The sequence below is a fragment of the Gigantopelta aegis genome, chromosome 13 (assembly GCF_016097555.1).
Source record: "Gigantopelta aegis isolate Gae_Host chromosome 13, Gae_host_genome, whole genome shotgun sequence".
Classification (NCBI taxonomy): Eukaryota; Metazoa; Mollusca; class Gastropoda; order Neomphalida; family Peltospiridae; genus Gigantopelta; species Gigantopelta aegis.
In genome coordinates this window covers 2,985,478-2,997,261 of record NC_054711.1, presented here as the reverse complement: position 1 = coordinate 2,997,261, position 11,784 = coordinate 2,985,478, and the positions used below count along the sequence as shown (strand labels likewise).

The window sequence follows — 11,784 nt, the reverse complement described above, 5'->3', positions numbered from 1 at the left end:
ATCCCATGAGGTATCTCACCCCTTCATTGTATTTAGCCAAACTGACCATATCATAGATCGGGATTGCCAGTGATTGTCCCTAAACCCTTCCACAAAACCAGAGGTATTATGTGGAAACTTTCGCCTCACTTGATGTGTCATGGTATAGGTCTCTTGACCTTCAAACCATGATTTAATACGTGTCAGAGGAATGTTAAAATTTACCCTCTGCTTTAAAGCAGCTTGATACAGTTTACTAGGACCTGCATAACTCCCAGGGTGCTTTGCATCGTAGTAAATTAGACTCTAGGTACCTTTCCCACCGAGACATGGTTCTCACTAACATACGTGCCCACAAAGTCATTGCTATTTTATAAAACACAAAGGATACAACACCACAAATTTTATTACTAAACAACAAAAATGTAGTACATAAAATATATGACAAACATAGTGACAAAACATTTGGTCTCACGCGTGTTTAAAACTGATAATGTCCTGAACACATTGTTCACATGGGGGCATCTCGGGGACAGTCTGTAATGTTCCATCACTGGGTCGTCCATTCTCTGCCATCGGTAGGCACGTAGTCCGCAACAGTAACAGACGACGGCATCGTGATCTCCCGTGTAGAAGAAACCGGCCTTGGCGAGTTCTTTTGGTTTTTGACGTAATTGTATGGGCCACCGAGCATACGTCAGCATCCGGGCATAGAAATGTCTCATTTCGGGACGATGACAGAACACGTAACGTCTCGAATAGCAATCTTCCTCATCCCAGACAGCATCTGTTTCACAGGCAGCATCCGTCTGATCTGTGGGTTCATCCACGAGTTCGCCATCTTCAGTTCCAACCCCAATGTCACGTGTAGCATCCGTTTGATCCATGAAATGTTCTTCTTGTTTGGTAGCCACTCTTTTGATCGTATGTCTTTCTGAACATTTGCAGACCAAGACGTCGTCCTCGTCGCTACTGCTGCTGCTGCTACTAACACTGCTCGAATATCCCGATGCCATCTTCTTCATTCCAGATAGAGTGCAACAAGACACAATAATGTCAGAATCATAAAACACGTCTGTTCTCTAGTAAAACGAACGTATATCTGGTCGTTTTCGGCGAGCGAATGACAATGAAACCGTATCTAGCCTTTTTATACTCTTTCGTGCCACTCTAAGTAGGTCAGGGGCCGGTGTAAGTAGGTCAGGGCCAGTAGGACGTTGCACACGGCACAGTAGTCCGTGACGTCATCAAGGTCAAGGCCAGTCTAAGTAGGTCAGGGCCAGTAGGACGAGGTCACGGTCGTGACGTCATCAAGGTCAAGGTCACGGAAAGTAGGTCATGGCGCCCGGCAGGCCTGGGTACTACTCACCACAACTGGTATATCAAAGGCCGTGGTATGTGCTATCCTGTATGTGAGGTGGTGCATATAAAATATCCCTTGCAACTAATACAAAACTAAAGCGGGTTTCCTCTTTAACATTATATGTTAAAATTACCAAATGTATGACATCCAATAGCCGATGATTACTTAATAAAGGTGTGCTAGTAAACAAAACAAACTTTAATTGTCTTACTGAATAGTTGGTTTGTTAAAATGTCTTTTAAAGCAAGTAAATTTAATTTTAAGCAGTATGCTACTCTTCACCACACGTCTTTAAATTTCCCACCTAAATCTTTTTTTTTTTAAAAACAGACGGTCTTAATAAGTAGTATGTTTTTTACATACAATATGCGAATGTGCAAATACAATGGACATATTACAATGAAATGAAATTCATCTTCAATGTTATCCCGATTAGACATTTTCTCTGTGATCGTTCAGTTCCACAATACCTTCCTTGTTCATTGAGTGATAGGTGCGATGAAACACAAAATTTTGTGATAAGAGATGAATATCAAATAGGTAATGATATCCCAAGATAATATTGTAAACAAAAAGTATCTGTTAAATGCCTTAAAATATTAAATTTTGGTGAATTGTTCAACAATTTGTCTATTTCTTGAATACAGTTTAACTCTTATTATAAATATTACATTATTATCAACTTCCTGATTAAACCATACATCTCCAAATCCTAAAGAAAATAATAAATGTTTTACATGGTGTAGCCAGTTAAAAGATTCCTGACTGTCTAACATATCATCGTATATTGATTTCAAATTATTCGTTTCTAAAAGCTTCAACCAATATTTAACAATAATTCTTACTTTACGTACTACATGTAGAGGCAATCTTCCTAATTCTGTTAACACAGCTGCATTCATTGTACGTTTTTTTCACATTCAATATTATTTTACAAAAATCCATACAAACCTTTTCTATATCACGAGCTGGGTCATGCTTCACAACCATAATTGAACACACTAGATATATAAGTATCAAACACATGTAACTGTGTTTCCTTATTAAGTGATAGATTATTACATAGTCTGAGAATATGACCCATGATTTTTCTGCCTTGTAAAGCAGTTAATGTTTTAGGTTTTGTGAATTTACCATTGTAATTTATCGTTAATCCAAGATAATTAAAACTATCAACCACTTGGATTATTTTGTCATTGCAAGTCCATCTAGTATCAAGTATTAATTTTCCCCGTTTCTGAATACAACAATTTGTTTTTCTATATTTACATCGATATTCCATTTAGTACTACAAGTATATAACTACAAGCACAAAATATCAATGATTGGAACCTTGCATTTTACTTTATTAATAGAAATGAGAAATTGTTTGAAAACATTACAGAACCCCTGACAAATATTCTGCTCAACCCCACATCCCATGACACCTCCTTCCCCCTCTAAGAGTGTAATATAACTGTTAAATAATCCCTTAAGGTTCAGGCATGCTATCCTGGATACACAACTCTGCAACAGAAATATGAACAAAGAGTACTGGTGAGCAGGTCCGGATTTAGACCTTGGGGGGCCCAGGGCACTTCAGATTCTGGGACCCCTCAACATAGAAAGTAAATTACTCTGACAGGGGGACCCGGGGCAGTTGCCCCCTTTGCTCCCTTATAAATCCGGCACTGCTGGTGAGGTACATCACAATTATGGTAGGTTTCGTGAAAAGTAGGTCATGGTGACCTAGTTATGGTATGCAACAAGCCATCATCCCAAGTTGTACTTTCATGCAAGGTTTGATGATCCTTTATGAACTGATAAGGGACATACGGCCTGGACATGGACTTTCTTTAATGAGCAGTAATGTGTGTAAAGTAGGTCGTGGTGAACTAGTTATGGTATGCGACAAGCCATCATCCCAAGTTGTACTTTCATGCAAGGTTTGATGATCCTTTATGAATTGATAAGGGACATATGACCTGGACATGGACTTTCTTTAATGAGCAGTAATGTGTGTAAAGTAGGTCGTGGTGAACTAGTTATGGTACGTGACACACCACCGTCCCAAGTTGCATAGGCGTACGATCTCCCATTTTTGTAGGGGTTCAGGCAACAAAAATGCCCGAATATGTATAACAACATTTATGCATATTGGCATCACTACCAAACAGATATATAGGGTTGCAAACGAGTCACTACGCATTTTTACGTGGATTACAACTAATTTTCAATTTGCCCGAATATCTATATATTATTTTACCAAATTTTAGGTTTTGCTCCAGCACTAGGCAGCGTAGGCCTGCCACTTTTTGGGCCAGGAACGTTTTTTTCTCTTGCTATGGCGCTCGCATAGTATAGATGTCATCATATACATTGCTTTCATGGTCGTACCAACTTTTAATTGCTTCAGACCCCACTTCTGTGTATGTCTGTGTGTGTCGGGGGAGGGCAAATGGTACTTGCATACAAGGTTTGATGATCCTATGTGAACTAATAAGAATGATATGTCCCGAAACGAAAAGTTAATGGATTTTCGGGATTTTTCTTCTTCTTAATCCAAGGTAAGTTCTATTATAGATGTCGAAAGCTGGGATGGAGTCCGAGTTATCTTCATTGCCTCCAACTCTGAAGATAATGCATCCCCAACTCTTGAAAATCAACTTAATAGGCCAACATATCTGCCCCCCCCCCCCCCCCCAGTTTCTGTTATCTTCTGATACCTATGATTAAACGTAGAACAAATATCGTGTTAATGTTGTAAACAGCGTACAACAGCATGTACACACCAGTTTTATCGGCCTTTAGCAGAAATCCTGAAAGGTGTACATGATAATGTCCTTCAAGACTTGTATCTCCGACAAAATGTTGTGCCCAGATTTGTTCTCCCTTGTTTAAATGAATCATCTCTGCCACAGTATTGGACTGATAGCCATCCATTCCTGCAACGGCTTCGTTGACGGTCGTGCCTTGTTTCATCAGATAAAGAGAGACGATCTGCCCTGGTTTCGAGTACACTTGAAGAAAGAACAGGTATACCCCGCCGACCGGGGCTCGAAACATGCCAGATCCACTGTTGTAGCCGTTACCAATGTTGACGTCGACTTTGTTAAACCGGACGGTGCTGTGAGTGGGGATATTGGTCACCCCGCTAATCTCAGCGTGGAAAGCCACGACGACATCCTTCGCAGCTGTATAAATAGAAAATAAACTATTAGTCTTGTCAGTTTCTATGACAGTCTGTGTGTGTGTGTGTGTGTGTGTGTTTATATATATATAGGTCTCCCTTCTCAGTAATTTTTTTCTATTCCTCTCTCTCTCTCTCATACTCTCTCTCTCTCTCTCTCTCTCTCTCTCTCTCTCTCTCTCTCTCTCTCTGTGCGTGTGTTTATCTAAGGGAACTTAAAGGGACTGTCCTGAGTTTCCTGCATTGTAATATGTTTCTGACTAATAAAATCTTTTAACGTCTAAAATTACGTATTAAATATATTTTCTTGTTTAGAATATCAGTGTCTGTATATTCAATGTGTTTCTGATCGTCTTAATATTTGTACGAAGGCAAAACTGGATTTTGTCTTCAAATAAATACGTACGAAAACAAAATTGGGGAAATAAAATGAAATTTAACCTAGTACAAATACTAGAACGATCAGAAACACATTTAATATACAGCCACTAATATTTTATGCATAAAAATATATTTGATATGTAATAACAGTCGTTAAAAAGTCTCTGTTAGTTGATAACATCTTAAAAATTGCAGCAAACTCAGGACTGTCCTTTTAATATATATTCCCGACAGAGCCGGTTTATCCTAGTAGCACATGTAGCACGTGCTACGGTCCCGCGCTTCGGGGGGGGGGGGGGGGGGGGGGGGGGGGGGGGGCGGTGATGTGTACATTTATTTTCCACAGGTCATTTTTCCCCTTTCCTCCGAGGGGGTTGCAAAAAATATATATCCTGGGGAGGGGTCCCACTGTTATTTATGCTACAGGCCCCGCGGATGCTTAAACCGGCTCTGAAATTTTCCGAGAGAGAGAGAGAGAGAGAGAGAGAGAGAGAGAGAGAGAGAGAGAGAGAGGAGAGAGAGAGAGAGAGAGACAAACGAGTGTTCAACTTTTTATATTAGCTAGTAATTAAACAGATAACAAGGAAATTCAAGCTCAGTTTTGGGAGTGATTATTTCATTGGCCAGTTATAGCTCGATTTGGTTTTTGGCATGCTTACACAAAATTCAAATTCTTTTATTACTTTAAGTTTTTACAACTTATCAGCATTATGCAAACATAAACATAAAATAAATAATGCACAGAGTAAGTGTCCATGCACGCATGGCGTGGACACAATATTTTACGTCGCCGGGTGTTCTGTCCAAGACACGGTGGCTTTGGTGTCTTGGTCAGTCATCACTGTGGAGCAGCCAGTAGAATGCCTTTAAGTTTAAATCGATCTCCTATACGTGTGATATTGTTGTCTGATACCAAAAATCTCACAGTGTTTTCTCCAACGTGTGTGTAAAATAAATAGTTGAATATAATTTATAAAACAAAGAAAAGAAATTACCTTTTGCTTTCAAAGCATCTACCTCTGTTCGAAGCTGGTGGTTTTCTGCTTTGAGGGTCGTTAATTCCGTGGTCACTAACTTCGCAAACTGTTCAAATGTAATCTCAGTGTTCTGATCAGTCATTATAAAACAGAGAACTTTCGGAGTGTAGAAAATAAGACTTATGAACATCAATAACCATACTTGTTGCCGGGACATATTAACGTTCTTCCTTGAAAGCCCAAACTTCTCAATATGAAGACAGACGTAACATGGGAAACACCATATTGAAGTGTGTGTGTGTGTGTGTGTGTGTTTTTTTTCTATCTCTCTGCCTCTCTTTATCAACTGGTCATGTCGAGGTAAACCTAATATTTCTATTGTATATTATTTTGTATTCAATATAGGCCTAACATCTACGATAGAAATTACCATGGCAACAAGGGCGTCTATTTATACATTAATATTTTCATATACTTACCATTTGTGACACCCAATAGCCGATATGTATTTTTGTGCTAGGGTGTCGTTAAACATTCATTCATTCATTCATTTTATTTATACATGAACTTTCTCACTGACTAATTGGTTTGGTGAAATGTCTGTTAATGCAAAATGACAAATTAATTTAAATTAATTTTGAGTATTATGAACATTCGACAAGATGGTGCCTTGTTACGCTTCAACCCACTCTATACCCATTCCCACGTCCATCTTATTATTTTTGTTAATCAGATTTTACAACAAACACAGGGCCGTAGCTAGCGGAGGATGGGGTGGGGGCAAGGGGAACAACTGCCCCTCTCCCCCCCAAAAAAAAACCCGAAAAAAAACAACGGGTAAAAATAATAGAAACTTAAAGAAAATCCTCTTCTTAACGTGACGAATTCATCTGTGCAGCTTCCCCACCCTACCCTAGGGGCGTTGATCAATGTACTTAGCCGTTTGGTAAAGTACAAAGTTCAACACGAAGGAAACGCGGCCATTGTGACACTCTACTACGGAGACAGGGGACAGCGGCGGTCATCCAGTAGGAGGAGACGACGTACCAGGGCATCTCGGGGGGGGGGGGGGGGGGGGCCAAAACCGGGCTGCTCAACTGCCAGGGGCGGTCCCTCCTGCTTCACAGAAGAAGACCAAGTGGGCAAGGGCGACTCGGGGGGGGGGGCAAAGCCGGCGGCTAAACCGCCGGGGGAGGCCCCTTCTGCTTCGGCGCCCCCACCTCTGTGTTGAAGCCTACGTCAGGAGCGGCAAAGGGGGGGGTCAAAGCTGTCAGCTAAACTGATAGTGGCGACCCCTCCTCCACCTGCACCAGCGCCGATGGAAACGGAACACGTGGTGGTCTCGTCACCACCATCCAGCCCGCCGGCTTCTCCCAAGGTTGCTGTTGCGGCGGACCCGGAGCGTGAATCCAAGAAGAGGAAAGTATCGGAAAAGGACTCGCCGACCCAACCCGAAACTTGGAGGATCGCTTCGACTAAACTGCTACACAAGTTCCGCGGAGTTGTGTGAGGGGAGTTTACCTACCTCTCACAGCTAGGCCCCTACAAGGTCAACAGCTGACGACCGGCACCATCAGGTATGGGGCAGCGGTACCAAGTGCAGTTTCATACACCGAGTGAGACGTACTACGTCACATCGGACCGGAACGGGGTGTACCGGCAAGGATTGCTGAGGCGCGACATGGACAACAACACCACCCATAATATCGTGAAGATGATCCTACCAGACGACTACCCAGCAATCCTCCGGGTGTCTTACTTCGACCTGACGAAGGATTTTCCAAGACTCCGGCTGGATACACCCCTCAGTTTGCCATGAGTTCCACCGTCAACCTCTACTAGGATAGGTACCTCCTTTTTTTGGCTGGTTGGACTTTAATATTTTTGGGACCGTCATTCAAAAGTTTATGTTTATTTTTTTCTAAACAGTCCAACACACTTTAATTTGATTGCCCGTCAAAATTGCTCAAATAATCGAATTTAAACCTTTGTGTCCAAACATGTCAGGTTATGTCAGCTTTTTTGGCTTAGGTCTCAGTACCTACTTCTAAAATTTTATTGCAAATTCTGCCCACCTCAAACTTACCCCCCCCCCCCCCCCCCGGCCCGGACTTAGTCACTGGCGAAAGTCAGAGATTAAGCCCGTGACAGGCGTGCGTGAAGCTCTAGTGGCACATACGCACGTTAAAACTTAGCCGCTCTGCTCCAACTCTGAAGATAATACATCCTTAACTTGAAATTCAACTTAATACTCAGCCCCCCCCCTTCCCAGTTTCTGTCATCTTTCGATGTCTATGATTAATTCAATCTGATTAAAATTAGCTCTACTGGGTCTACCAGTAGATCTAACAGCATTGCGTGGACTCCCATGTTCAGGTGACATTTCATCTATAAATAACAATTTAAATATCGGCCAATTACACTTCGCCTTTTATAGCGTTATTCGGGAACATACAAATTCTAAAAATATCGGGCGAGACTATTTATGCAATAGGGAAGTTGTTGGTCTATTTCAACACTGAAAAAAGAGTGGGAAAGTGCAGTAATAAATTCTGGATTGTATACTAGAATCATTTCGTATACCCTCGGCATAATCCCGAATGTTTTCAAATTCTTTTCAAATCACTGGCATGATTTTGCAAGTAAGGTTTTGAGCTGCAACAGACTGCTGTCAGATCCACATATAATAGTGGAGCTAATTTTAATTAGATTGTGATTAATTGATGAACAAACATCATGCTAATGTTGTAAAACAGCGTACAACAGCATGTACACACCAGTTTAATCGGCCTTTAGCAGAAATCCTGAAAAGTGTACTCGATGATATTTGTTAAGACTTGTATCTCCGACAAGATGTTGTTCCCAAACATCTTCTCCCTTGTTTAGATGCATCATCTGTGCCACGGTACTGGTATGATAGCCACCTGAGCCAGCCACCGCTTCGTTAACTTCCATGCCTTTTTTAAACAGACTAATGGCAACAAAGTGACCTGGTACTGAGTAAACCTGGAGAAAAATCAGATATACCCCGCTGACCGGGGCTCGAAACATGCCAGATCCGCTGTTGTAGCCGTTGCCAATGTTGACGTCGACTTTGTTAAACCGGATGACGCTGTGAGTGAGCATATCCGTCAACCCGACACTAATTTCAGCGTGGAAAGCCACGACGACATCCTTTGCAGCTGAATAAATAGAAAATAAACTATTAGTCTGTCAGTTTCTATGACTATTTTTTATCTAGATATGTTTCTCCCTTTCGCCGCCTCCACTTCCCTCTGTCTATCTGTCTGTCTCTCTGTCTCTGTCTCTCTCTCTCTCTCTTTGCGTGTGTCTCCGTCTCTCTCTCTCGCTCTCTCTCTCTCTCTCTCTCTCTCTCTCTCTCTCTCTCTCTCTCTCTCTCTCTCTCTCTCTCTCTCTCTCTCTCTCTGTGTGTGTGTGTGTATGTTTATAGGGACGTGATATTATGAAGGCACAGAGAAGAGAAAGAAAGAATGTGAGAAAAAAACAACAATGAGTATCTTGTATGAATAGTATTTGTTAGTAAACTCTTCACTCAACTCACACTCGTTTTAGTAGAGTTCATTTCATTAGTCGGCATGTGGGCACGTAGGTCATTTTTGGCATGCTTCTATCAAAGAAGTGTTCAAGACATAATTTCGCCACAGAGTTCATTTATGTTCTAGACAGGGTGGCTTTGGTATTCATACATATGTTGACATCTGACCCATGGGGATTAGCCAATCAGATGCCTTTAAGTCGATCTCCTACATGTTTGATATTATTGTCGCTTACAAAACATTTCACGGTGTTCTCTCCAACGAAGGTGTAAAATAAATAGATAAATATAAATTGTAAAACTAAGAAAAGAAATTACCTTTTGCTTTCAGGGAATCAACCTCTGTTTGAAGCTGAATTAATTTCGTGGTTACTTCCTTCGCAAACTGTTGGAAAGTAATATCAGTGTTCTGGTCAGTTATTATAAAACAGAGAACTTTCGGAGTGTAGAAAATAAGACTTGTGAACACTAACAGCCATACAGTTTGCAGGGACATATTTGCGTCCTTCCAAGAAATGCAAAAATTCTCAATAACTAGGACAGATAATCGCAACATGGGAAACACTATATTGATATTTAATCTCTCTTCCTGTCCTTATCAACTGGTTGTGTCAACGTAAACTTGATATTTCTATTGTATACTATTTTCATGTACTATTTAACATATACTATAGAAATGACTAATGGCAACAAGGGGGTCTTTTTATACAAGCACTTGTTCATTGGGGCTAGACGTAGCTCAGTGATAATGCGTCCGCCTGATGCGCGATCGTTCTCGGATCGACCCCCGTCGGTGAGCCCATTGGGTTATTTCTCGTTCTAGCCCAGTGCACCACAACTGGTATATCAAAGGCCGTGGTATGTGCTATCCTGTCTGTGAGGTAGTGCATATAAAATATCCCTTGCAACTAATACAAAACTAAAGCGGGTTTCCTCTTTAAGATTATATGTTAAAATTACCAAATGTATGACATCCAATAGCCGATGATTACTAAATAAAGGTGTTCTAGTAAACAAAACAAACTTTAATTGTCTTACTGAATAGTTGGTTTGTTAAAATGTCTTTTAAAGCAAGTTAATTTAATTTTAAGCAGTATGTTACTCTTCACCACACATCTTTAAATTTAAATCTTATTTTTTTCAAAATGGACGGTCTTAACCAGTAGTATTTTTTTACATACAATATGCGAATGTGCAAATACAATGGACATATTAAAATAAAATGAAATTTATCTTCAATGTTATCCCGATTACACTTATGACATTTTCTCTGTGATCGTTCAGTTCCACAATACCTTCCTTGTTCAATGAGTAATTGGTGCGATGAAACACGAAAGTTTGTGATAAGAGATGAATATCAAATAGGTAATGATATCCTCAGATAATATTGTAAACAAAACGTATCTGTTAAATGCCTTAAAATATTAAATTTTGGTGAATTGTTCAACAATTTGTCTATTTCTTGAATACAGTAATCGGACAGGCGCATGTTAACTCTTATTATAAATATTACATTATTATCAACTTGCTGATTAAACCATACATCTCCAAATCCTAAAGAAAATAATAAATGTTTTACATGGAGTAGCCAGTTAAAAGATTCCTGACTTGCTAACATATCATCATATAGTGATTTCAAATTATTCGTTTCTAAAAGCTTCAACCAATATTTAACAATAATTCTTACTTTACGTACTACATGTAGAGGCAATCTTCCTAATTCTGTTAACACAGCTGCATTCATTGTACGTTTTTTTCACATTCAATATTATTTTACAAAAATCCATACAAACCTTTTCTATATCACGAGCTGGGTCATGCTTCACAACACTAATTGAACACACAAGATATACAAGTATCAAACACATGTAACTGTGTATCCTTATTAAGTGATAGATTATTACATAGTCTGAGGATATAACCCATGATTTTTCTGCCTTGTAAAGCAGTTAATGTTTTAGGTTTTGTGAATTTACCATTGTAATTTATCGTTAATCCAAGATAATTAAAACTATCAACCACTTGGATTATTTTGTCATTGCAAGTCCATCTAGTATCAAGTATTAATTTTCCCCGTTTCTGAATACAACAATTTGTTTTTCTATATTTACATCGATATTCCATTTAGTACTACAAGTATATAACTACAAGCACAAAATATCAATGATTGGAACCTTGCATTTTACTTTATTAATAGAAATGAGAAATTGTTTTGAAAACATTACATAACCCCTGACAAATATTCTGCTCCCAACCCCACGTCCCATGACACCTCCTTCCCCCTCTAAGAGTGTAATATAACTGTTAAATAATCCATTCAAATTCGGGGACCCCTCAACATAGAAATTAAATTACTTGA

The 11,784-nt window shown here is 39.8% G+C and overlaps 3 protein-coding genes across 3 annotated transcripts in view; all 3 read right to left on the bottom strand.

Moving 5' to 3' along the window:
* Positions 1-2,332, bottom strand: part of LOC121387607 (multimerin-2-like) — a 4,039-nt gene extending 1,707 nt beyond the window's left edge. The window contains exon 1 of the mRNA XM_041518767.1: positions 2,294-2,332. Coding sequence (XP_041374701.1) covers positions 2,294-2,332 — 39 coding nt within the window. The remainder of the gene's footprint in view (positions 1-2,293) is intronic.
* Positions 2,333-4,033: 1,701 nt separating this feature from the next.
* LOC121387605 (complement C1q tumor necrosis factor-related protein 3-like) lies at positions 4,034-6,100 on the bottom strand. The gene is made up of 2 exons (XM_041518765.1): positions 5,888-6,100; positions 4,034-4,515 (listed from the first exon to the last, which is right to left on the bottom strand). Exons 1-2 carry the CDS (start codon positions 6,084-6,086, stop codon positions 4,034-4,036), a joined length of 681 nt encoding a protein of 226 aa, XP_041374699.1. The 5' UTR covers positions 6,087-6,100.
* Positions 6,101-8,650: 2,550 nt separating this feature from the next.
* LOC121387604 (multimerin-2-like) lies at positions 8,651-9,921 on the bottom strand. The gene is made up of 2 exons (XM_041518764.1): positions 9,744-9,921; positions 8,651-9,051 (listed from the first exon to the last, which is right to left on the bottom strand). Exons 1-2 carry the CDS (start codon positions 9,919-9,921, stop codon positions 8,651-8,653), a joined length of 579 nt encoding a protein of 192 aa, XP_041374698.1.
* Between the last annotated feature and the right edge of the window lie 1,863 nt (positions 9,922-11,784).